We start from the raw sequence: 26,816 nt of genomic DNA on the forward strand, positions 1-26,816 counted from the left end.
GTGGTAGTTCGACAAATCATACTCAGTTACCCCTTGATTTTGAAACTCGTTTTCTCTTCACACACACACACACACACACACACACACACACACATTGTACGGCTTAAGTAATCACTATATTGATTTATGGTAATAAAAACTGAGCATTTAAAAGAGGATGAACAGGACGAATAGTAACGCCTTTTTAAAGGGAGGCTTCCAATGAATGAGAACAATTATTACAAGTAAATGTATAATTATTCTATATTAAGAAACCCGGAATTAAAATTCATGCAACACGGGTCTGTACTGTGGTGTGTCGGAGCAAAGATATGTTCTAAGATGACGAAAATTGAGTTGAGTTCTTTCAGGTAAGCTATGGTATATGTCTCTTTCCATGTAAAATTTCGTCTGGGAGTCATATACCCGGTAATCAGAAATTAGTGAACTTAAGTGACGGTGTACTAGAACTGTCTTCGTTCTGTACTCTCATGTTCTTTCCCAGTGTTATTATTTACTTTTGTATATAGCCTGCTGCCCTAGTTATAAATGCAGACATGTATAAGGCTTATTTTGTAGTTGATATGATGTGACTAATTAGGGGAGTAGTTGTAGCTAAGATGTGCACTTGAATCAGCCTATGGACCATGACTTTCGGTACCGTAACTTTTCAGTGTTCACACATAACTCCCATGATTATTTCAATATATAACCTTACGATACCCAACAGTGAATGCTGGATGCATGCTTTATATCCAGATCATCACTTAGCCCCAGGGAGCTCAATGGTCCATGATGGCTCTTCAGAATTGTGTCTAAACAGTTGGGTATCCTAGAATTTGTCAGTATGATTCTTGTAGGGCTTGACACTTTTAGCATTTATCCCCATCTGGCAAACTATTCCACAGATTGACATTTCTTGAAGTGAAGTTTATTTGCTGCAGCTTGGCCCTACATCTTACCTAGTATTGGTTAGTGAGTTTTATGCCAGGTACCCCTCTTTTGGACAAGGGCTAAGGTGTTGCCCCTGGGTAGAGGACTTTGGTTTGGAGCGTGTAGCATTTTATGACCGGATGCCCTTCCTGATGTCTACCAATGACCCTTGGGTGGATTCGATCCTCCGACCCTTCGGTCAGAGCAGAGCGCTCTGACCCACTTGTCGGGTCCCCACCTCTAATATATTGTGCCAGCCTTTTATTGCTCATAACCTTTTATGTATGTCATATCTAGATTTATAGACAGCTATAGATGGTGCTATTACTACTTCTGGTAACTGGTTCCACTCGTGTAGTGTACATATTGAAAACCAGTTTCCCTTGAGTGTAGGTCTCCAGTGGTCCAGCATAGCCAGTTTGAAACTGTGCCTCCTCAGGCCGGTGCCACTAAATTTGAAGAATTTGGTGATGTCTTCGTGGCCGTGGACAATTTTGTACGCCTCGATCATGTCCCCCCTTTTCCTTCTGTCTTCCAATGTCTGCAGGCCAAGGGCTTTACACCTCTCTTCGTACGGTAGATCTGCATACTCTGGCACTAGCTTGGTGGCTCTGTGCTGGACTTGCTCTAGCAATTTTATGTCTTTTATTAGGTAAGGTGACCAGCACTGGGATGCATAATCGAATATCGGCCTCACCAGAGCAGTATACAGGGGCAGCAGGGTCTCCTGGCCAATGTATGAGAAGTTCCTTTTAATTATCCCTAACGTGCTGTTAGCCTTGGCTGCCACCTTTGGCACATGCATAGAAGACTTCAGGTCCGCTGAAATAAAGGCACCCAAGTCCTTCTCCACCTGTGACTTTTCCAGCTCTCTCGAGCCAAGCCTGTAGTGGGTCCTGGGGTTCCCACGGCCGAAGTGCATAGTTTTTCACTTGTCCACATTAAATGTTAGTAGCCACTTCCTGCTCCATTCTGACACCCGGTCCATATCTCTTTGCAGTGCCTCAACGTCCTCCTGGGTCTTGATGGCCCTGTATATCTTTGCATCATCCGCGAACATACTTGCCGGTGACTCCAGGTTGTTCGCCAGATCATTTACAGTATGTAGATAATGAAAAGAATTGGGCCCTCCACCAATCCCTGAGGTACGCCACTCTTCACTGGTAGCCATTCCGAGAAGGCACCTCTTATGGCCACCCGATGCGTCCTGTTGGCCAGAAAATTGGTGATCCATCTCTTTATATCCCCTGTTATACCTACTGCCTGGAGCTTCGCCACCAGCCGTCAGTGAGGTACTCTGTCGATTACCTTTTCACAATCCAAGTAGTTGGCATCCACCCAGACCTGGTTGTCTACTGCATTCACTATGTCATCCAAGTATGTCAGCATGTTAGTGAGGCAACTTCTCTTGGTCCTAAACCCATGCTGCGCAGTACTCAGGATGTAAATATATTCCACGTGTGTTATAAGCTCCTCCCTGACAAAACTTTCCATAACTTTGGAGACAATGCTGGTAAGTGATACGGGTCAGTAATTTAGCGGATTGCTCTTGCTACTCTTTTTGTGTATCGGCGTGGTGTTAGCCCTTCTCCAGCATCAGGTACCTCTCCTGCGGCCATGGATGAATGAAATATGCCTGCTAGTGGCTTACTTAGCAGTCCAGCACACACCTTCAAGATGTGTGGTGAAATGCCGTCCGGTCCTTTCCTTAAATAACTCCTTGATGTTAACTGAGCTGGTCCATATACAGCTATGTCACATCAGTTCAAACAACATATCCTTAAAGCACTTGTGTCACAATTCAAGAATAACTGAGGTAGTTAAAAAAAAAAAAAGTACGGAAAATATCGGTTTTCAGCCCATACTGCTTTTTCCCTTGAAACCTAGGTTTTTCTGATTGTTTTTGATGTGATTCATTCGATTTTGAGCATCATTTCCATTGGAAATGGCCAGATTTTGAGATATGACCCCCCCCCCCATTCCCCTGCAGTAATGGGGGATCTTTGGGGAATCGGGGGATTTAAGGAGGGGAAAAACACAGAAAATGGTCATTTCCAAGTGAAATGAAGCTGATAATCGAATGAATCACACCAAAATCCATCAGAAAAACTTAGGTTTCGTGGGTAAATTACGAAGCTCAAAACTATCCTAACCTAACCCAACCCAACCCAACCTAACCTAACCTAACCTAACATAACCCAACCCAACCCAACCCAACCCAACCCAACCCAACCTAAAACCTAACCAAACCTAACCCAACCTAACAAACTAAAACCTAACCTAACCTCACCCAACCCAACTTAACCCAAATTGAAAGTAACTTACTATTCAAACCTTACATCTTACCTCACTTGTCAGATAGGGACACTGAACAGATAGGGGCAAAACACCGTGGGACCTAAGAAATTCAATGCTTGAATCTTTGTTTTCAAAACACCTTTGAAAAATGCTGCTGGGAACAGAGGGACACCTGCTGCACTGGGCCAGCATCTACTCTGATTTTGAAATGAAAGCGGGAGGTAGTGGGGGGAGCAGCGCAAATGCTGATTGGCTGTAGGTGATCTGGTGACGGTTGTGATTGGCTTGCTGTGTGCCGGTGTTGAGAGCTCAGTTTAAACCGAATTTCGTTGAGCCAGCAAGTCATCCTAGATGGGTCGGAAGGGGGAGAGTGGGGCGGAGATACCCAAATATTATTATATCTTCCTTAAAACCAATTTGTGACGGAAGTGTATGAGGAAAATGTTGATGAACTTGAAGAGATGAGTGTGGAGAACATAGTAAAATTGACAGTAATGGTTATGGTATGGGCTGAAAATCAATATTATCCAAAAGTACTCGCAGGTGGACAGTATACATTGAAATACACGTACTGGTATCATGGATTTTGCGATTGATGTAATATGCAATGTATTAGTTTAATAAAATTGCCTTTTTTTTTTTTTTTTTTTGTACTTTCTCTTACAACTCTGTTTTAATTGTCCCAGAATATTTGTGTTGGTTTATATATATGGGAAATGGCACCCCACACTAACTGCACATAACCTCTTACAGGAAAAAAGAGGAGGAGGAGGAGGCATTATTTTTGGCTGGGGGTGTTGGTGGTGATGATGGTGGGGCAGTGGTTGACAGCGATGACGATGCGGGTGTCACACATGATGATGCCTTACACACTCGCCTTCTCAATGATGTGATGAAACTGAATAAGAAGAAGAGGTACAGTACAGTTGGTGGGCAACAAGTTGTCTAGATGCAAAGCCAGTCAGTCTCTTAAATTGTTTTAGTTAGGTTAGCTTGTTATGTTAGATTGGGCTTATTTAGGTTAATTTAGGTTACGTTAGGCTAGTTTAGCCTGTTAGATTAGATTAAGTTAGTACCATAGCTATAGTTTAGATTAGGTAAGGTCAGGATTTGTTTAGTGTAGAGTAGATTAGGTTTGGATATTTTTTTTTAGTTTATGATTAGTTGAGGTTAGGTTAGCTTAGGCTGGGTTGGGGAGGGGATTGACTAGGGGCAAATTGACCTTAGGTTGGGACTTGAGTGACAAGAAAACCAGTCTCTGCTCAAAGGCCAGAATGAGTTTAGGGAAAATTGCTTCTGATTCATGATTGAGGGTTTGATAATACTCAAAGCACTTATGAGGCATGGAGTTAGACACAGTGAAGCCTCCCATACCCACTGTCTCATTGATGTGAAGATGAATAAGGAGAGATACATTCAGCCCTCACATAATGCCTCCAGTTCAAGTAACATTCTGTTTGCTTCATCTTGGTGTCGCACTAGTTACCAGATTATTGTAATCAGCTTGCGAAAATCTGCATGTATCAGGGGATTTATCAGGTTTTTATCTTAGTCAGTATGAAAGTCTGTACATACTGAATTAAATATTCAAATCACAGAAAGAAAATACTGAAAAAACATTCCTGATCGCAGTAGGTAAAAACATAGGATGTTTTGGGTAATATGCTGCCTTAAGTGAAGCATGCAGTTGGTTCATGATGGTGAGATTGAGTACAAAAAATGCCAGTACTCATTTCTGACTTCAGATGAGCTCAGTACTGAATCACAGACAGCTTGAAGTGGTTTAAGATGTATGATTCAACACTTTTAACACAATTTTTCTGCCTCAGGAATGAGGCTAAGCGAGCAGTACGGACATCCCTTGGGGGAGCTGCTGATGGGGTGGACACCAGCCACCTCCTCAGCCTCCTGGAGACACCCAAGCTCAAACACAATGCGTCAAAACTCAAAACTCTTCCCACACCCACTGAGAAGATCATTGCCAGGAAAGTAAGTTGATATGTTTACATGGTGTGATGCTCAATACGTGATTGTTCATTTCATTTTTGAAAGCTCCAGTGTGCTTGCATGCGTTAGCCTTGGTCACCTAGTGGTGGCTCTTCATGCTGCACGATATCTGACAGCCTCACTGTTCAGTTTCTTAACCCTGAGGTCACACTGAATGACCTCGTCCCAGATCTTTTTTGGTCTAGCCCTCACGACCCCACCGTGAGGGCTCTGTGCACCCAATGATCATTCCCCATCCTCTTCACATGCCCAACCACCTCAGTCTACATGTCCTCATCACACCAATATACTCTAGTCCCATCCTATCTCTCAACTCTTCCATTGTAAACCTAGCCCCCCCAGGCCATGCACTCAGGGACATGGTGCACATCCACCTAATCATCGTCATTTCTGTACATCTGAGCCTGCGAATATCCTCTTCCTTTACAGCCCAGGTCTCACTAACCATACATTACACTCCTAACACATGCTGCATACAAAGATCACTTAGCACATAGGGAGAGCCCTCTCAGTGTCGGGAGAGGCAACAGCTCCCTGAATTTCTTCCAACCACTCCTCACCCTAGCCACAGAGCTAGCTGCATCACCACCTCCAGCACATAACATGTCTCTCATATAACAAAACTCTTCCACACACTCAAGAAACTCACCAGCAAGTTCAATCTTTTCACGCCTGACAATTTCCACCTGCTCTCCCCGACACACCGCACACATAAAATCAGCATTATCTCTCATTTTACCTCAAATACCACTACATCTCTTTTGCATCCACTTATCACAAACACTGCACAAGATGAAATTGCTTCCCACGCCCTTGTGGCAAATTGCTCATGGCCACTCTCCCTCTTCTTTGACAGTACCACCACCAACCCAGGATTTCATCATGATTGTGTAAAATATAAATACAGATGATTATTCTTTTATATGTATACTGAATATCTATATCTATATATCAGTCTATCTGTCTATCTATCTATCTATCAATCCGTATATATATATATATCTCCGTATATATATATATATATATATATATATATATAATATCAACAACTGAGGTGCCCGTGGGGAATCTTATACTATATATCCAGCCAAGGAGAAGCAAGATGATTTTCCACTTCATATTTATTTATTTCAGGTGACTAGTTTCGGGATGCTTATCCCATCTTCAGACCTAAAAGCATTTAAAACACATATTGCAAATTACATAAAGTTTTAAAAACATTTTAAAATATCCATAAGAAATACAAAAAAGTTACCAAAAAAGCATGTGACAATGATTGATTACTATAAAAATGTATTTTTTTCTTAAATAACAGACTCGAGTAATAAAAGTGAGAGTGTTACCTCTGTGAGTTGACACTTTTCTTTATGAAACACTGTGTTCAGGATTTTCAGTGTTAGCTGCCAACTCACAGAGGTAACACTCTCACTTTTATTACTCGAGTCTGATATTTAAGAAAAAAATACATTTTTATAGTAATCAATCATTGTCACATGCTTTTTTGGTAACTTTTTTGTATTTCTTATGGATATTTTAAAATGTTTTTAAAACTTTATGTAATTTGCAATATGTGTTTTAAATGCTTTTAGGTCTGAAGATGGGATAAGCATCCCGAAACTAGTCACCTGAAATAAATAAATATGAAGTGGAAAATCATCTTGCTTCTCCTTGGCTGGATATATAGAATATATATATATATATATATATATATATATATATATATATATATATATATATATATCTCTATCTATCTATCTATCTATTCCCAGACACCTCAATCCCGTTTGGGGTGACCACAAACAAATCACCTCCAAGTCGCCCTGTCCCCCGCCATTTCACTGCCCCGCTCCCAACTCACATCCCCCTCTCTCATATACCTCTCCACCCCATCCCTCCATCTCATCCTCGGCCTCCCCCTCCCTCTTCCCCCCTCCACCTCACTCACATACACTCTCTTCGTCAGTCTTTCACCCTCCATCCTCTCCACATGGCCAAACCACCTCAGTGTGTTCCTCATAACGCTTCCTATCACATCCACATCCACACCACAATGCTCCTTTATATCCTCATTCATCAGCCTGTCTCTCCACGTGACTCCACAGGCTCCTCTTAAATAACTCATTTCCACTGCTCTCACTCTTGACTTGTGTCCTTCCAACAATGTCCAAGCTTCACTTCCGTACGTTAGAGTTGGTATCACAATACTGTCATGTAGTAACTTTTTCACTTCCATGCTCACTTCCCTGTTTCTTATCACTGCTTTCAAAGAACCAGCAACCTTTCTTCCCTGCTGCACCCTTTCAAGCACTTCACCCTCCAAACCTCCATCCTTACTCATCACACTACCCAAATACTTAAACGTACTCACATTTTCCAATTCCTCACCATCCAACCTCGCTGTACATTCACTGACTTCACCTCTCTCAAAGACCATCACTTTACTCTTCCCTACATTCACCTTTAGGTTCCGTTTCTTACACACTCTCTCAAACTCATCCACCAAGCCTTGCAGCTCCCCTTCGTCTTCACTCAACAACACAGTATCATCTGCAAACAACAGTACAGGGAGTTTCCAAACACTATCCTCTCTCACCAGGGCCACTCCAACATCCACTACCCTACCTTGTACCTCTTTTATTACCCCATCCATGTACAGATTGAACAACCATGGAGACATGACACATCCCTGTTTCAAACCAACTTTCAAAGAGAAAAATTCACTTAGTTCACCATCCACACGCACTGCAGCCTTCGCACCATCTTACATACTCTTCATAGCATTCAACAACTTCCCATCTACTCCATATATTCTTAACACTTTCCACAATCCTTGTCTATCCACCCTGTCATATGCTTTCTCCAAATCCATGAAAGCCGCATACAACTTCTTTCCCTTCTCTAGAAACTTTTCCACTAAAGATCTAAGAATGAATATCTGATCTACACAACCTCTTCCCTTCCTAAAGCCTCCCTGTTCTTCTCCAACTAATTTCTCTGTTCTTTCTCTAACTCTGTCTATAAGTATCCTACCATACACTTTTCCTATTATACTAAGAAGACAAATGCCCCTATGATTACCACACACTTCTTTTTCCCCTTTTCCTTTGTACAAGGGAATAATTATACCTGACTTCCAATCCTCCAGGACTTTACCTTCCTCCCAGGCCAATCTGCACATCTTCCACATCCATTCTACTACTATCTCTCCCCCATGCTTCAGCATTTCACCACACACTCCATCAATTCCTGGGGCTTTCCCCGATTTAACTTTCTTCATTGCTTCCACAACTTCTATCCTACTGATTTCTTCCTGTCTTCTCACCTCCCTCCTTCTCCCAGCCATTCCCCAGCCACTTATACTCGCATTACTTCCATCCTCTACGTTCAACAATTCCTTAAAGTGTTCTCTCCATCTGCTCACTTTTTCTCCCTTCTCCACTAGTATATACTGTATATGTATATATATATATATATATATATATAATGGATAGATAGATACCGATATGTATATGGTATATTGTCTTTTCAGCATTCTTTTTTGCCTTTAAGTCCACATTAATTTAAAAAAAAAATGCTTGTTAAAATTTCAGTGGTACCTGTAAGAAGGCTGCATGGAAGAAGTTGGGGTAATTTGGAACACATCACCAACATTTATTGGGGATTTATTGCAGTACTGAATTGCTGCTTGAATTGAAGCTGTCTGATAGGAAGGAAAATGAAGTCATACAGTGTGATGCTGAGTGGCATTTGAAGAGAAACACTGGAGCTGTAGGGATAGATTGACAGAATTGTGTCTTGGTGAGGAGGAAAGCCTTCAGCAAGATGGATAGGGAGATAGATAAATAACAATCGATTGTGCAAAGTATCAGTTCTGTTACAACATGAGTTTACACTGTGTAGGGTATGTATGGTATGCATGTTGAATAAAAGATGTATAGTGCAGCAGTTGTATGTTAAGTTTATGAAAACTGTCCTGCTGGTGTGAATTCAGGGTACTTTTGACTTTTAAAAAGTGATGTTAAATTTCTCACCAATTATTGACAGAGACCATAAGCTTTGCTTGAATGAAAGTCTCAAATTTGAAAGAATGAGTGTAAGGTATAACAATGGAATATCCTGTGGCAGCAGATCGGTTGTCAGTTTTGTGCAGATGCAGGAGTGGGGAATACACAATGATTTTTACATTTTGAAGGATCAACAATTTCTTTTTTACAGCCGGTGAGTTTTATTCAGTTTAGAGGAGACTGTTTACGTACAAAATATAAGACTACATGCCTTGGGGCATAGTGGCTCAGTGGTAGAGTGCCTAATTCTGGACTGAAGAGTCATGAGTTTGCGCTGTGCCCAGGTACGCTGCCATGCCTGGAGAGGTAGCACTCTCCTGTCACCTAGCTGGTTGTAGCAGCTGTGACTCAGTGGGTTAGAGCGCTCTGACCAAATGGTTGGAGGTTCAAGTCCACCCGAGGGTCATTTGGTAGACATCAGGAAGGGTATTTGGTCATAAAGTGCTACACGCTCCAAAACCTAAGGCCTCTACCCAGCGGCAATGTCTTAGTCCTTATTGATGAAAGGGGACATGGTGTAAAAAAAAAAAAAAAAAAAAAGAAAGAAAAAAAAAAAATGTCTTTCTGACAGGCCAAGCGTGCAGCCGGATATGAGGATGTTATGATTGAATCCGAGAAGTGGGCACCCATCGTTCACAGACAGCGGCGTGCGGACACACTCAGTTTCCCCCTCCACCCGCCTGACCTCAGACCGATAGAGGTGCAGAAGGCTGAGGAACGGGAGTGGAAGCCCAGAAACAAACTGGAGGAGGATGTGTATGGCTTGCTTCAGGGGGCCAAGCTAGTGGAAAAGAAAGTGGTAAGTGATTGGAGGAACTAGGTCATATCCCAAGTGGAAGACTTCATAACGTATCTTTCTCAGCAATTTGTCTTGCACATTGCGCATCAGTATGTTCTGTTATGTTATTGATGCAGAATATGTCAGTATCAAACTTAGTTACTTGTGGCTTGGCTCCTATTGGCATTATGTGAACAATAATTTCTTTCCTCTTCCTTCTGTCTACAAGTGAATCTACACAGAATGACAAGCCAAATGGTTTCCTGTACACCAGGAAACCATTTAATACGCTGGGTGGTAACCATATAACCAATTTACGGCGCATGGTGGTTTAGTGAGTAACTAAGGTGCTCCAGTTGGATTAAGCCTGTGTAGGTTTATATCCAAGGGATGGTTGGGGTTTATTGCTCATGTAATGCTACTCAGGGTTGAGTCATTCTCATCTTAAATGTCAGGACCAGCTTGCCTAGCCCCGGGCTCCTACGCTCCTCATGGAGCAACACTGGATTAGATGATGAATGAATGAATGAATAAACCCCAGCCATTCTGCAGAATTAAACCCTGTCCATTTTTGTAGGAAACAGAAGAGGAGCAGGCCATCAAGCGTGCCATGTCACTACAAGAGATTAGGGAGAGGAATCGTGAGCTGTGGTGGCAGAGGGAGCTGAGGCGCCGCTATGAGGAGAAGGCCATGAGGCAGAATAAGAGCAAGAGTCGCAAGTAAGAGCTGTGGAAATGTAAAATTTATAGCAGCAGCATTCTAACCTCATTCATCTATTCATCCATCCATCCAGCCAGCCAGCCATCCTTCCATCCATCCATCCAGCCAGCCATCCATCCATCCATCCATCCATCCATCCATCCATCCTTGAGCAGCATTATGTGAGCATATTGAACAACAAACACAAATCATCCAGTGGATTTCAGTCCTCGTCAGTCACTTTTGGTTGGAGTACATTTATACACCAGACCACCACTTGTTCCACTATTATATAATTATATGGTTACCACCCAGTGTAATGAATGACTGCCTGGATACAGGAAATCATGAGGTGTAGAGAGAAGCTTATAATTCTGAGGGCTGGATGTACAATAGGCCCATGTCTTTTATAGGGGTTGCATTTCATGGATAGTAAAACTACAGTATATATATGTTGGCCTAAGAAAGTCTTTGTAGTGCCCAGAAACTTCATGAGACATTAGAATCTACTAGTTTTGTTCAAGCGTATTTTGAGGTGATTTAACAACAGATTTTGTTGAGTAATATCAAAATGCCTTTTAAGCTAGTGTACAGGTAGTTTGTGATGGTTTCCTCATCCATGAAAAAATGGATCTGGCAAAGCCAAGTGCTGTGAAAGATGAGGACTTGCATGATTCATTCACTGTGCAGTCTGTTGCCATTTCTACATTTATGGTGATGATGGTACTGTTGATAAATGTGATAATTTTGATGGTACTGATTCACTCTCTTAGGCATCACCGAATATTGCGACGAGAACGGCTGAAGAAACAGCGAGCAGAGTTAGAGGAACTCCAACGTAAGGACCCCGAGGCAGCGCTAGGAGTTTTAGAGGAACTGGAGCGGGCCAGGATAGAAGAAAGGATGAGTCTCAGACACAAGAAATCAAAGTGGGCACATCTTCAGGGTCCTCGGGCACAAAGGGACAAACAGGTAGGTGGCAGCAAAGCATGGATTTGGGAGAAAGAATGTCTAGTGACGGGCACAGAAAAAAATGGGATGAGGTCCTGCATGGAAACCTCTGGGACAGGCATTAGCCTAAGTAGGGAAATGGGTTGGGATGGTGGTATATGGAGGGCAGTCTTGAAGTGAATTAACATAATCATGGACAGTGGTCTCTTTGTAAATGCATTTTTGTTTTTCTCTTGAAGGTGGAAGGGAAGGTTGTAGGGTTAATTGTATGGACACAGCATCCTTACATAGGTAGTTGGGTTTCTGTGCATACTGAATTCATGTTTATATCTTAGACAGCTTTGTCAGCTGTGATATTACCCAGGTCAGAATGATAGATTACTGCCTCCTGTCGGCATCTTGTATAATTTTGTCATAAAGTGTCATTCTGTCCCTCACATAGGTGTTGCACCATCTTCATATCTGGTGCGAGATATTGTCTCACTTTTCATTTCCCATGTTCTGTTTCATTCTCTCTGATTCCAAATGCCATTTTTAACCTCTTCAACCTGGTGACATAATGGTAGCTGTACATTTATATTAAATAATTGCTGCTACCAGATGATAGCTGTGTTATTCAACTCAGGAGAGTGCAGAAGTAGTGAAGGAATAAGAAACAAGCTACAGGTAATCCCTAAGAGTTTGAAAAGTCCATCCGAAGTTAAATATATTTGTCTGGTAGTAGCAAGAATAAGTTGAAAAAATGTCAGACTGAAGGAGTTAATATTTTTTGTGTATGAGATTGGATGAACTCTGGGATGTGTTTTCAAGTAGTAAATAGAAATAAAAAGTAAATATTCTGCCCTGTGATAGCATACCTTGGACACCTGTGTTTAGCCAGGGGTAATATGGGACTCAGTGTTGCTGTTTCTGATAAATGGATCTTCTCTTACCAGTACTGCTTTGATGATTCTGTATCTGAATTTTACACGCCCCATGTATTGGCTCAAAGATGATGGTGATGATAAATGTTTCTCTCCCCAGGTGATGGCAGCCCTGAAGGAGAACCAAAGAATGCACAGAGAACTGATCACCAAAATGGCCAATGAGGGTGACAGTGATGACGATGAAGACAGCACTAAGAAAGCTGAAGAGATGCTCAAGGTATGTACCGTATAGAAACAAGAAGTTGAATTATCATATGTACTTCTTTGTGTTTATGGATCCAAACTTCCTCACATGTAACAGTGGAAACTTTAATGATGGTTGTGGTGATGATAAAAAAAAATGCTAAATGTACTGTTATGAGTAAAACTTCACCCAAAGTCCTCAGCCAGCATTGTGTCCTCCTGTCCATATTTCTCATTTTCCCCCAAATGTCAGAGTATCCGTCCCTGTCATACTCGTTTAATTTTTGCTTGTTTTTGCTGTTAAACAAATTTTTCACAACACCAGTAAGGAAGTGTCAAATTTTATATCATAACTGTAGTAATAGCAGCTGTAGCCCATGTTTCATCTGAAACATGAATTTCGTAGACTACAGGCTGCAGTTGTCCTTCTCTGGCAGTCCACCATCTCCCTTTGGGGAATTGGGTGGGAGTTGAAGGATGTTTGTACAACTAGGCAGGAGAGACGTATTGTTTATAAAGGCTTCAGCATGCTTGCTGGATATATCAGTACCATTGCATGAAGGTGTCCCTCTCCAGCTGTACTTATGATTGTGATAGTACTATATATATACTGTATGTGCAGTATAGTGAAATGGCGGGGGACAGGGCGACTTGGAGGCGATTTGTTTGTGGCCACCCCAAACGGGATTGAGGCGTCTGGCAATAGATAGATAGATAGATGTGCAGTATGTCTGTCTTTATTTAATATGCATCTTTCAATTTGCAGGAGAGGGAAATAGCAATAGAGGATGGGACCTATGATCCACTGAACCCATGGACCAACAGTCTCAAGCAGCTTCCGGGAGGTTCCACCAGACGGCGAGAAGAGGAGGAGGAAGGGCAGGAAAGCTTCTCAAAGTTTGTCAAGTTTTGGGATGATTACAACAAGCGGAAAGCAGTGGAGAAGAAGATACTGGAGGAAATGGAGAGAAGGGAATTAGAGGAGGAGAGCAAGGCAGTGATGAGGATGGAGAGGGAAAAGGTTGTGGAGGAGGAGAAAAAGGAAGAGGATGAAGAAATGGAGGAGGAGGAAGAGGAAGATGACAGGGAGGAAAAAGAAGAGGAGAAGGAGGAAGACAAAGAAGAAAAAGAGGAGGAGGATTCTAAGAAAAACAAAGGTACTGATGAAGTAAAAGGAGAACAGAAAAAGAAATGTAAAAATACCAAGGATAAAAGTGCAGAGAAGAATGACAGTGAAAAAATTGTTACCAAGAAAACAGGAATTAAAAAGAAAAATATTACCAAAGAAAGCAGCTTAGAGGAAAGTGTCAAAAAAAGTGCAAGACCTAAGAAGGAAGGGAAGAGGGGAAAGAAAAATATTTTGAGCAAAGACAAAGCCAGCATTGAAGAAAACATTTTGAAAGAGAGTCACAAAGAAAATACCAGTATTAAGGAAAAAAGGAAGAAGGGAAAGAGGAGTATTTCAGGTCAAGACATATGCAGTACCACAGAAGGGAGTTCAGAGGAGGGTAACAGAGATAATACTAGTACAAAGAAAAAATGCAAGAAAGTGAAAAACATGAAAGAAAAAAGCACAGAGGTTACTATTGAGAAAAATTTAAATACAGGTACTATGAAAAAAGGAATTAAAAGGAAGAATAGTATATCAGGCCAAGACAGTACTAGTAACAAAGAAGAGGATTTGGAGGAGAAAAGTGAAGGAAATACTAATGCTAAAAAAGTAATGAAACTGAAATCAGATGGAGGCAAAAAAAATAATGATAATAGTAATGTTAAGAAACTAAAGAAAGTAAAACCAAACCAAGATATGAGCAATGAAAATAAAATTGCTAAAAAACAAGACAGTACTTTTATCAAAGGAAAAGGTGCAAAGGAGAAAATTAAAGAAAATAGTGCAAAGAAAAAGGGAAAGGCAGCAGGGAAGAAGAAAACATCAAGCCTAGACAGCACCAGTCGTCAAAACTCTAAGAAAAATAAAAGAAAGAAAGATCAGGAAGGCACCACCAATACAGATGTTGAAGAGGAGGCCCCAAATGACATAGATGACGACCCTGCTGCCAGTATTGATATGCTTTTTGACGAGGCAGAGGAGGGGTTGAAGACAGTAGTAAAGAGGAAGCTTGAAAAATTAAGCACATTAGAAACTGAGGACGAGAAGTGGATACAGGCGAAGAAGCGGAAGGAACAACCTGCAAAGAATGAGACAAAAACTCTTCCTGCAGAAGAGTTTGACTTCACCATAACAGATGATGCAGAGAAGATTGACGAGAGGCTAGAGAGGACTGTGGCAATTAATGATGATGAAACCTCCTCTGAAGGGAAGAAAGGTTTGGAAAAGGCTGTCAGTACTCTTAGAAAGGATGCACAAAACAACAAGACTGAGAAAAACCAGCCACCTGCTGGCAAAGATTATAAAAACCAGTCAAAATCTGACAAGGAATCAACAAAATCAACAAAAAATGTGAATGTAGATCCTACCAAGTTTATGCAGGTAAGTAACTACGGTACATGTAATTCTTTTGTAAATACTTTTAGTTAATGTTATTTTACTGTGCCAAGAGAAACCTAGGGCACTGAGATATTTTAAATGAACTAACTGGCTGAAAATTAAGGACTTTGTATTGTCATTGAGCTTATGATTCAAAAATTTATTAATTTCACAGAAGCTTGCTTCAGCTAAAAATGGCCAGAAAATGATTAATATCTGTTTATACAGGTGAATGCAAAGAGGCTGGTGACTGCAATGCCAGATGTTATAGGAGGTGGTGGTGAGGAGGCATTAGATGATGATGAGGAAGAGGAAGGGCAGGGAGAAGATGACAACCCAGAGGCGGTGATCAGGGAGGCGTTTGCTGATGATTACTCGATTGAGGAATTCAAGTGCGTAGATCATTTGCCACCATCATTATCATCATCATACCATTAGCATCATAATTATCATCTTTAGTCCATATCAGCTGGCAGAAAACTGACATACTGGATACAAGGCAATAACACAGTCTAACGATAGAATTGATCGAAGACCTGAAAGTAGCTGAAAAATTAAAATAGTTTTGTTATTTGGGAGACATGTTATGTGCTGGAGGTGGAGCTGGAGCTAGCTCCTGTGGCAAGAATGGGAAGCGGAGGGAGCTGTTGCCTCTTCTGACACTGAGAGGGCTCTCCCTCCATGTTAAGGGGTCTTTGTATGCGTCATGTGTTAGGAGTGTATTTCTGTATGGTAGTGAGATCTGGGCAGTAAAGGAGGAGGATATTCGTGGTTCAGACGTACAAAATGACAATGATTAGGTGGATGTGCAGTGCGTCCCTGAGTGCAAGGCCTGTGGGGGCTAGATTTATGATGAATGAGTTGAGAGGTAGGATGGGACTGGAGTGTATTGATATGATATGTAAATTGAGATGCTGTGGGCATGTGTAGAGGATGGGGGATGATAATTGGATGCAGAGAGTGAGAAGTGTTAACGTTAGGGGTAGGGTTGTGAGAGGTAGACTGAAATAGGTCTGGGATGAAGTCATTGAGCATGACGTTAGGGATAAGGGACTGAATAGGGAAGCTGCCAGAGATCGAGCAGCATGGAGAGCTGCCATTATTGGACCAAGACCGATGCTTGCAGACATGTTGGAACCATTAAAAATGAAATGAAACAAAACAAATCAAGGTAGATTGTACAGTAGATACCCAGAACCATCCATGAATTAGTCCATTTATCATCATCTGGTCATCTATGGTCTCATTACGAGTGTGGGATCCAGGGCTAGGGTATTCAGGCCAGACACTGAAGACAAGAATAACCAGTTGGTTTCCCCTGAGTGGCACTATGTTAGCAATAAACTCATACCATCTTTCAGCCTTGAAACCTTGTATGGCCATGAATTAGATAATTTGTTGCCTAACACTTCATGTTAATTTTGGAGACATTGTAGTGCCAGTCCTTTTACAGTTTATTTACATATTACACCTCAACATTTTCTTTTTTTGCTATTGTTATCATTTTAATATTGACATATGATGTCTATCTATCTATGGCCAGACGCCATAATCCCGTAAAGGGTGGCCATTTGACTCTGAGTTATTTGTTTTACAGGGAGGGGCACTAACCCTCCACCAACTCACTTGTTGACATGTAGGGAGCACGTATGGTTTGGTTATATGGTTACCACCCAGCATTGTAAATGGTTTCCTGGCTTACAGGAAACTATTTGGCATGTCTCTCAATGTAAAGCCACCTGTAAAGGAAAGAAAAACAATAAGAAGTGACAGGAAAGATGGGAGAAATAGGAAGAGAGGAGGGCAGGCACAGAAAAGGAATGATAAAGGCTAAGGAAGAAGTAGGCAGCACTACATCAAATGAGTGGATGATGGTCGCCACCACCTATACAAGAGGATATTAAGGTACGACAGAATAAATCACTAAGAAAATGCATTATGAAATTTCCAAAGCAACTTAGAATAAAACCATGATCCTTTCCTTTCACCAACAGTGCTGAGAAGGCAGCGGCCATTCAGCGTGACGCCCCTAAGACCATGTCCCTGGCACTGCCTGGCTGGGGTGAATGGACAGGACCCAACATCGTAATGTCCAGGAAGACACGAAATAAATTTAGGTGTGTATTATTATTATTCCTTTGCTTTAATACCCCATTTAAATCACATATTTCTTGAATTTATATGTTTCTTATCCTCACCACACACATCCCATGTACATGGGCATTCCTTAACCTAGTGAGTCTCTGAATTCCACTTATATTTTATTCTTGTCAACTTGTGATGATAATATGCAGCTTAAGGTAGACCTTTTGAACTGGAGGATTCAACACTAAAGATCTTTACTAAGCTGAATAAGTTGCCTGACAGCAGCAAGAATAAACTAAAAAGGTATTTCACCAGGATTCACGTGGTGTACTGTTCCATTTCTTCCTTTCTCAGAATTGGCATTTCACAGTCATGTCATGCCAGTCCCCTATGTTAATCCTTTGGCTGTGAGTGACGTACTTTGCATCTCATTTTGGCTAATATCAGGTGATTTCATTTGGCTGAAACGAAGCCTAGTGTATCAGAAATGGCTACTGTATCCTATTACATGCAACTCTTGGTTGAGAATGGAGAACTTTGTATTTTATTTCATCAATAAGTACCGGTACCTCATTATGGGCTTTCTTATAAGAAGAAACATGATGTCAGCTGATTAAGTGATTGATTAGTATTGATTACATTCAGCTAGTTGAAAGTCATTGCAATCAAAGGGTTCCTGTGGGAAGTAATTTGCTTTTGATAAGATTGTGTTGCAGGTTTGAGTGAGTGGATGTTAATATAGTACAGTATGCCCTTTTTCACTGTGCACATCTTAATATTTTGTTTTTCCTCATGTTCTGATTCCCAGCTAGCTGTTTGTAATAATGGGAAATTGGGTTAAGATGTTGGTGGTGATGTTTTATGTGTAAACACTAATTACAGTCTTCATTATTTTGAGCAGAGTGAAGGCTCCACAGAATGCTAGGAAAGATGCCTATATTAGCAATGTCATTTACAACGAGAAGGCAGATCTTCATGCTAATCTACGTAAAGCAATGGTAAGAATGAGTTTTTGTTGTTGAGAGTGGTGATTAGTAATCAAACGTACTAGCTAGCAAGCTTCTGTTGTTTAACCCTTGCATGCTGGGTGATATCAGAATATACTGTACACACCTCTCCCCAGTATTTTCCATTTTCTTTAGTGCTGGTATACATGGCAGCTTTTGTATCATCCCAGTTAGTTTCGACTGGGCCAGTGAACAGTAAGAGTGGCATGCACCTTTGTTAGGGCATAGAGACCCTCTGGTGTCTTGATTTTTTTTTCTGCAGAGACCCAAGCTGTTACACTTCATTTCATCTTCACAACAATATGATGAAAGCTACATATCAGTAGGTGTTCTTGGACACTGTTTGCAGATGAAGGACTGTAGTTTTCATCTATCTTTTCTTCTTCATTATTTTCTTTTTACAGTACCTTTTCCAGTAAAAGGTGAGCAAAAACTGCAAGTCTGCCTACTATGAAAGCATATTGTCTGTACATATGCTAACTTAGCATACAGTAACCTCTCCATTTGCGCAGGCTCTGCATGCACTGTTCACCATTTGAGCTGAGCAGAGTTGAATGCTAGCGAACTATAATCGATATGCGTCGTGGAAAAAAAAATCTTTTTGTGCAGGAAAATTCCATAAATCGTCCCCCAAAACATGGGCTCTGGGCTTTTACATTCAAAGTCCTATGCGGTGGTGTATTCAGCATGGCTGCCAATGTTTACATTGATTGTGCTGCTCCAATGTGAACTACACGTAGATGAGCATTTTCTCTCCTATATATCATGACTAGAGAGCCAGCATTCCTCATCTGTTTTTGTTTGTGAATACAAAATTCTCATAATCATTCCCAACCATCAGTTTCTGTCCCAGTGTGACACTTTTCATAACATTTCTTGTTCTTTTAGTCAAGTTAATTCATAAACAATTCTGTCAGCATTTCAGTTTAATCTTAATTACAACCCCGGTCAGATCAGAAGCTTATTTCCATCACTGGTACTTACTGAGGCACCTTATAGGTGAGTGTGGAATGCATAAAGCATCACCACAGTTTGGGGCTGTGTGTGTGTGGAAGCCACACTGTTATGTAGTCAGTGACCTACTGCACTGGTTGTGTGTATCTTCACATGTATTTTCATTCACTTGTCTGGTCAGAACAGTATATTAACAGCTGTTTAGGGGGATGTAATGCAGTAAGACATTCTTATTATCAGAGTTAAGCCATGGTTTAATCCATTCATCCATCCATCATCCAATCTTACGTTGGCCCATGAGGAGCATAGAAGCCCGGGGCTAGGCAGTTGGTCCTGACATTTAAGATGAGAGTGACCAGCCTCACTCATCCATGAGTGGCATTACATGAGCAATAAACCCCAATCACCCCTTGGATAGAAACCTTCACCGGTTCAATCAGAGTGGAGCACAATAATTACCCACTAAACCACCAGGTGCCAAAATTTGGTTAAATGGTTACCACCCAGCATAGTAAATGGTTTCCTGGTGTACAGGAAACCATTTGGCTTGTCAATCAGTGTAGAGTCACCCACAGTCAGAAGGGAGAGGAAAGAATGAAGGAATGAAAGACAGAAGAGGGAGTCAAATTTTTTTTTTTTTTTTAACCACTCCATTTCTTGGTTTGAATATATTTTTTGTTATTTTTTATCAGGTACTTGTGGTTTTTAATTATGTACAGTCATATTCCTAATACCAGGATTAAAAATAGTGAGGTGAACTGAACATTTTAAGTAAATGTTCTAACCAAAAACATATTTATGGTACATCAGAATACATAAATGGACAAATTTACTAATCCATTTAGTAAACTACAATTAATTTGTTTTAACCCCTTAACCGCGGGGCGTCACTTTCGTGACACTTGGGAGCAAGGGATCATACCGCGGGGTGACACTTTTGTGATTCTGTGTTATTTTGAATTCGCCCGGGCTTTGAAGTGGTGGCTTGTATCATCTATCAGTATTGCCAATGTCCAACACTAGTCAGCATTCCTAATCTCATCTGTACTCCCATCCATTGTTGACGATTTAGTAATTTCTCCCCGTTCTTGACTCCCCTCCATACCTCCCCTCCATTACCCTATCTTCTCGCCTGCCCGGCCGTGCTACGCTAAGTAAATCTTCCCTGGAATTTTTCACTGATTTCATCCATTGAAATAAGCCCTATGCCCTATTCTTATACCAAATAATATATACAAGAAAGAAATAAGATAAATGAGAGTGCCATACACCTAGAATTGGCTAATTATCACCTGACAACACCTCACGTGCACTCGTTCGCTAATTTTCGCTGTTTATTTCCCCTTGAAATATGCCATATAATCTATTTTCGTAATAAAAATATATATAAGAAAGGAAGGGAGAAGCCTAAGTGATATTTACATTCACCTGGAACTACCTAATTTATTATGTATTGTCTTGGTTTCCTGCCAATCATTTCATTGCTATATATTAGCAGGTCTCATAGGGCTGAAGTTGGTAGTATTGCACCTACCCTAGCTAGGCGGCAGGAGGCCACCATTATCAGTTCACTGTCGTCTTTGAAAGTGGGAGTATGTCTGATTTGCTCCTGCTAACTTCTGTCACTTTATAGCCCCATGTAAAGGACCCTGTGACCTTTACCCCCTACTAAACCTCGTGTGGAAAGAGGTAAGGGGCTGACAATTGATAGAGAATGACTATGATCTTTTTATTGAGTAAAACAGTGCAAGTGGAATTGTAAGTAAAGTGTAAATAATGTGTAAACAGTAAGAAAGCAATGAATGTAAATATAAGTGAACAGTGGAAAATAGTTTTATAAGTTACTTCAAGTGACAGTGCATAACACAGTGTAAATAAAATAGAAATGTAAATAATGTAAATAAAGTAGAGAACGTAAATAGAAATGTAAATTTTTCATTCATTCATTGCCAGACGCCATGTATCCCAAACGGGGTGGCCAACGGCTTAGAGTTAATTGTTTTACAGGGAGGGGCACTAATCCTCCACCAACCCCACTTGACACGTAGGGATGCCAACAGCATCTGGTGTTCCCAGGCGGTCACCCATCCAAGTACTAACCAGACCCAACGTTGCTTAACTTCGCTGATCGGACGGGAAGCGGTGTACTCAACGTGGTATGAGTGGTATTATAAGATTACGAGTATATATACTAGGAGTAATGAAAGTGAAAGTTTCACTCTAGCATGTATGAATACTATGAGTTATGAGAGTGAAGGTGAAAGTGACATTCACTCTCAGTGCTAGTATACAGGACGAGAAAGTGAATGCTACGTATTTTACTGAAAGAAATTGAATCCCTACAGTGACAATAAACTACTATTACTGAAGGAAACTTATGGATAAAGACTGTAGATATATATAAGTGTTATATAGTAACAGAAATATAAACTGTGAGTGTTTTTATGAATAATAGACAACACTAGTGGCGAACGATCGGAAGTGGGATGGTCATACGCCCTCGTAATTTTCATTGCTTTCACAGTGTTTTTTTTTGGGAGTATGGATTCCAAACTATTTGAGAATCATAGATTAGTGTTTCTAGTGATAATATCACGTTGTGGTAATCATATTACGAGTTGTCGGGAAGTGTAAAGTGGAGACTTCGCTACCCAACTTCAGAGGTCTCCACAAGTCCTATGGTACTCGACGAAGGCTCAACAAACACCCAAGGAGAAAGCTGAAGGTATGTGCCATAAATATATTTGATTTTAATATTCTAGGACTAATAACTGATTTTTGGCAAATATTTTTAGAGTCTGTTGGAGCGCGAATATGCCCGCGGGAGCCGCAAGTCAAAGCAAAACAAGCCTGCGGTGTAAGGGTTAAAGAAACCCTTTCTAGCCTTGTTAACAGAAAAAATACTGGTATCCATTATAATGGAATGCAACACATTTAATTAATCGAGTAAATTTATAATAAATATACTGAGAACACTCTATCTATCTATCTATTGGCAGATGCCTTAATCTCGTACAGGGTGGTCATTTGTCATTGAGTTAGTTGTTTTATGGGAGGGGCACTAACGCTCCACGAACTCACTTGCCGACATGTAGGGAACACATTACCACCCAGCGTTGTACATGGCTTCCTGACTTACAGGAAACCATTTGGTTTGTCACTTAGTGTAAAGCCTCCTGAAAGGGAAGGAAGAGTAATAAAAAGTGACAAGGAAGATGAGAGCAGTAGGAAGAAAGGAGGGCAGGCAAAGAAAAAAAGTGATAAAGGTAAAGGAAGAAGTAGGCAACACTACATCGTCAGTGGATGATGGTTGCCACCACCAACCACCTGAGAACAGTCACTGATAGATAATACTGTATTTTAGAAAATGAAAAATTAGAAAAAAAAAATCACTCAACAAGCTAATAGGCCTACAGAAAAACCTCTAGTCAGTTGACTCATCCGAATTATAATCTTTGTTCGAAATTTGTTGAAAAAATACCAGTTTCCAAGCCTTCTCCCAATCTGTTTTTGAGTCTTGAGTGTACCAGTCCAAAGGAGGCAAATATTATCTCAACACTTGCACTTGAAGCAGCTGCAGTATGCAGCCCACAAAATGTTATCACTTTTTAATATTTGGAAATTAAAGTAAAAGCTTGCTAAATCCTTCTTTATATTATGTCCATGAGTAATTGCATGTCAAAACTGATGAACATAGAGGTGGGATTGCAGGAATAAAAAAGAATAATTAATGCAATTTAAAAAATGACAAAAATTTTGGTAAAAATGTAAAGAAAAAAATAAATAAAATTGCAACCCTGCTTATTATGCATAAAACAATGAATCAGTTTACGTGTTTAATGTGGTGTTAACTGCACTGATAATTGATGTGCAATGGCCTCTGCCTGTTCTGCACCAGCTGCTGGTAGAGGGGGGATGGGGATCAGAAATTTTCAACAGGGCCAATAGAGGGACTGGGAAGATTTTTGGATTTTACTGTACCAGTTAGCCATATATTATGAGTTTCAGTGGTACTGTATTTGTAGTTCAGTATGAATGATAAAATTCAGTGATACATTAGCTGTGCAGATGGAGGGGTAACAGTATTTGATTTTTGCCAGTGACTGGATGGTAATTTATTCACCCACAGGTCAGTGATTTACCATATCCATTTAAGAGTGTAAAAGACTTTGAAGCATCAGTGCGCGCCCCTGTTGGTAGACTGTTCATCCCCGATGCAGCACACAGGAGGATGACCCAACCCCTCATTGTTACTAAGCTTGGAGCTGTGATTGAACCTATGTCAGAGGAGTCACTGCTGAAGAAGAAGGATAGTTGGAGGGGGAGAGGCACAAAGAAGAAAGAGGAAGAAAAGGAAAGAAAAGAAGAGAGGAAAGGAAGAGGTGGAGGTGGAAGAGGACAAGGAGGTGGAGGTGGAAGAGGAAAAGGAGGTGCAGAAATAAGAGGAAGGGGGAAGAGATGAAAATGCAGATGCATATAGAAAAAAAAAATTGCTGCAAACATGGAAGTGATAATGGTAAGCTAGCACATTGTGATGTACAAGAGTATTATTGCAAAAGTGGGGCATTGGTATTGTTGTGGATATTTCCCACTTAACCCCTTCAGTGTGCTGATGTATTCTTTGTAGTTTATTCTTGCTACCATGCAGGCAAATTTAAATTTAACTTATCAGTAGTTTCTCCATCTAGGTTAGAAACAGTCTCCATTTTCCCCATCTGTACAATATAATGTATTTTTAAGTTTTATTCTTATCATTTCTAGAAGATTTTCAGTATTTAAGCTTTGACTTAGAGACATAAGCTTTACCCTTCATTAACCCCCATACTGCTACTGGAGACATCATTCTGACATTTAATAAAATCATCTGAAGGTAGCAATAATAAAATTACAAATTCATCTCCAAGTTGACTGAGTGATCTTCAGTACAATGATTCATTTTATTCTTGCTACCCTCTTATCATATACAGTATTAGGAGAGACATCTTTTATTGAAGGGGCTAATAGTACTATAGCTTTGTTAATAACTGTTAACTTAATAATGTATAATTTTAAACACATTAAGTTGTTTTCATAACTTTATTCCAGTTGAATCAATAAATGTTGCCTCACTGACAAACCACAGCATTGTAAACCAAACATGGAGAAATTAACGAGCATGTGCAATGATGAAGTGAGAACAGCTTTCCACTGTATGTGAATAGCTAGGTCATATAAAGTGCAGTTTTGGGTCCATATTCTTGGCAACATTAAGAGGCTTAGTAGCACCTCTTCCTTGGTGTTTTATTTTGCATATTACGCAGTAACATTCTTTTGTATGTTATATTGTGTTACTGTCAGCACAGTTTTCATCAGTAACAAAATAAGAGGACATTAAGGTGCAATGTGTAGAGTATATTGCAAAGAAAAAGCGTTATGAAGTCTCCAAAGCCACTTTCAATATGACCCTAAAAAGAGCAGTTTTAAACACGAGTACTGTAATGACAAAGTCATGTGTATCAAAGGCCTAATGATTCAACTACTCTCTTTCAACTCACAGACAGAGATGAACATAATCTTGGTAAGCACAACCTAGATTTTTGTAAATGCACCCAGATAACGTTACCATGGGGAAAAAAAAAAATAATAATAATAATAATAAAATAAAAAATAATAATAGCTAAGCACAGCTGTTTCTAGTCAGGGAAGAGTAAATACTGTGAAAAAATGTATTATATAACCCCTGCCCCAATGCATCCCTTAGCCTCCACACAGTACAATTAATACCTACAGCTGCCACATAAAAGATGAGAGAACAGCCTTAGCACCAGCACTGCTCTGGCATTGGAGGTTGAGTTGTGGGATGACTTCTAAGGGTCTTATTCTAGGAGGCTTTGGATCACCTCTTTCCCAGCAATCTCCATATTCTACCCTAATCATTCTCTTGCATGTTTATATCACCATAGTATTTGTATCTATAGCATACAAGAGGATACTGAAGTGTAATGTGCTCAATAAATTGCTAAAGGAAAGATGTTAAGAACTCCAAAGCCACTAAGAATATGATCATAAAACCTAAGGTACTAGCATGGATGATTCATGTACAGAAATAATCTTTGTAATATCTCAATGCTACTATCCACAATGGTAAAATCTCTGATATATTCAACTGAAATAATGACTGACTGGTTTCATAAAATCTATATCTATACAGTATATAAATCCAGTAATGGCAACTATATTCACCAAGAAAGGAAGGCTTTGTTAAATTGTACTCAAATTTTGCTTCAAGGACAATTACACTATACTGTGCAAAATCACAGATACCAGCCTTTTTTTTTTTTTTTTTTTTTTTTTTTTTTTTTTTACAATGAAGCATGTAATGTTAACCATTTCAAGCTGGGGAAGGACTGACATCATCACACAAATATTCACAATATTCAAGACTTCATGATGATGAGTGGCCTTTCCCAATCACAACACTTAAACCATTCTGCAAAAATTTCATTATTATTCACATGAATAGTTACAGCAAACACTAACTTTGGTATTTAAAAAAAAAAAAAAAAAAAAAAAAAAAAAAAAAAAAAGTCATGTTTCTTCACCACACCTTTTATTTTGAGACTTGACATATCCAGCAAAGTGCACATAAAGTACACTGGGGGGGGGGGAACACCCAAGATAACAGCAGCACAGGAAGCTCTATACAGCTTATTTGGATATACCTGGAAGCATCAACCAACTCTTTAAAAGCCATATTCTAGGTGACATAGGGGTTTCATGGCACTCTCTTCCTTTGTGATTTTTATTTAGGCACACTGTATTACACCTTATCATCTTCTAAGGTAATTTTTGTCATTTTAATATTGTTCTAGTTTGCATCAGCAACACTCAAGAGGATACTGAAGTGCAGTACGTAAAATAATATGCTAAAAATGAGCCATAACAAACTCTCCAGAGCCACCTAGAGTATGACCTTTAATCTTATTATGCGTGTGGAAGTTAAATCAGACACAACGGGAAGTTAACAATGCATAAAATTACAGTATTGAATACTGTTAAGAAAAATGCACCAAAGCTCAAAAGTAATTCAAAGAACTGCACTATGGTTAATTGTGAGAAAAATGGGCAAGAACCAAACAATATTCCATCAAAAATAATTTTTCATTTCACAGGGTGAGGGGGAGCTGCCTTTTATCATCCCACTCAACCTAGAGATATAATTTTCATTTTATTCTTGGTATTTCCTGATGATTTATTCAGCTCAGGTTAGACTTTTTGAAATGGAAGAGTTAGATTAAACCTTAATTTACTCCTTCAATACAAGTGGCCTTACCCAAGCTGAATAATGATGTGTAGCAACTGTATGAATAAATTCAAAAAGACATCACCCAGATTTAAAGGATCATATGGTGTTAAAAGCTAAGGACCAATAAGTGCTAATGTGAGCCTTGTGTGTGTGTTACCCTGGCCTTGTATACACTTGA

At 40.1% G+C, this 26,816-nt stretch overlaps 1 protein-coding gene and 1 pseudogene across 1 annotated transcript; one reads left to right on the forward strand and one right to left on the reverse strand.

The window, feature by feature from the left end:
• The first annotated feature begins 284 nt into the window (after window positions 1–284).
• Window positions 285–23,819, forward strand: LOC145399829 (uncharacterized). The gene is made up of 12 exons (XM_080272392.1): window positions 285–350; window positions 3,964–4,125; window positions 5,040–5,199; window positions 9,853–10,080; window positions 10,637–10,779; window positions 11,533–11,731; window positions 12,734–12,853; window positions 13,586–15,310; window positions 15,536–15,699; window positions 17,302–17,424; window positions 18,294–18,390; window positions 23,483–23,819. Exons 1-12 carry the CDS (start codon window positions 322–324, stop codon window positions 23,813–23,815), a joined length of 3,483 nt encoding a protein of 1,160 aa, XP_080128518.1. The 5' UTR covers window positions 285–321; the 3' UTR covers window positions 23,816–23,819.
• On the reverse strand, window positions 21,405–21,523 carry LOC145399877 (5S ribosomal RNA; annotated as a pseudogene).
• Window positions 23,820–26,816: the final 2,997 nt, after the last annotated feature.

Source organism: Coenobita brevimanus, chromosome 50 (assembly GCF_032717465.1).
Source record: "Coenobita brevimanus isolate Jiangsu-jjx chromosome 50, ASM3271746v2, whole genome shotgun sequence".
Taxonomy (NCBI): Eukaryota; Metazoa; Arthropoda; class Malacostraca; order Decapoda; family Coenobitidae; genus Coenobita; species Coenobita brevimanus.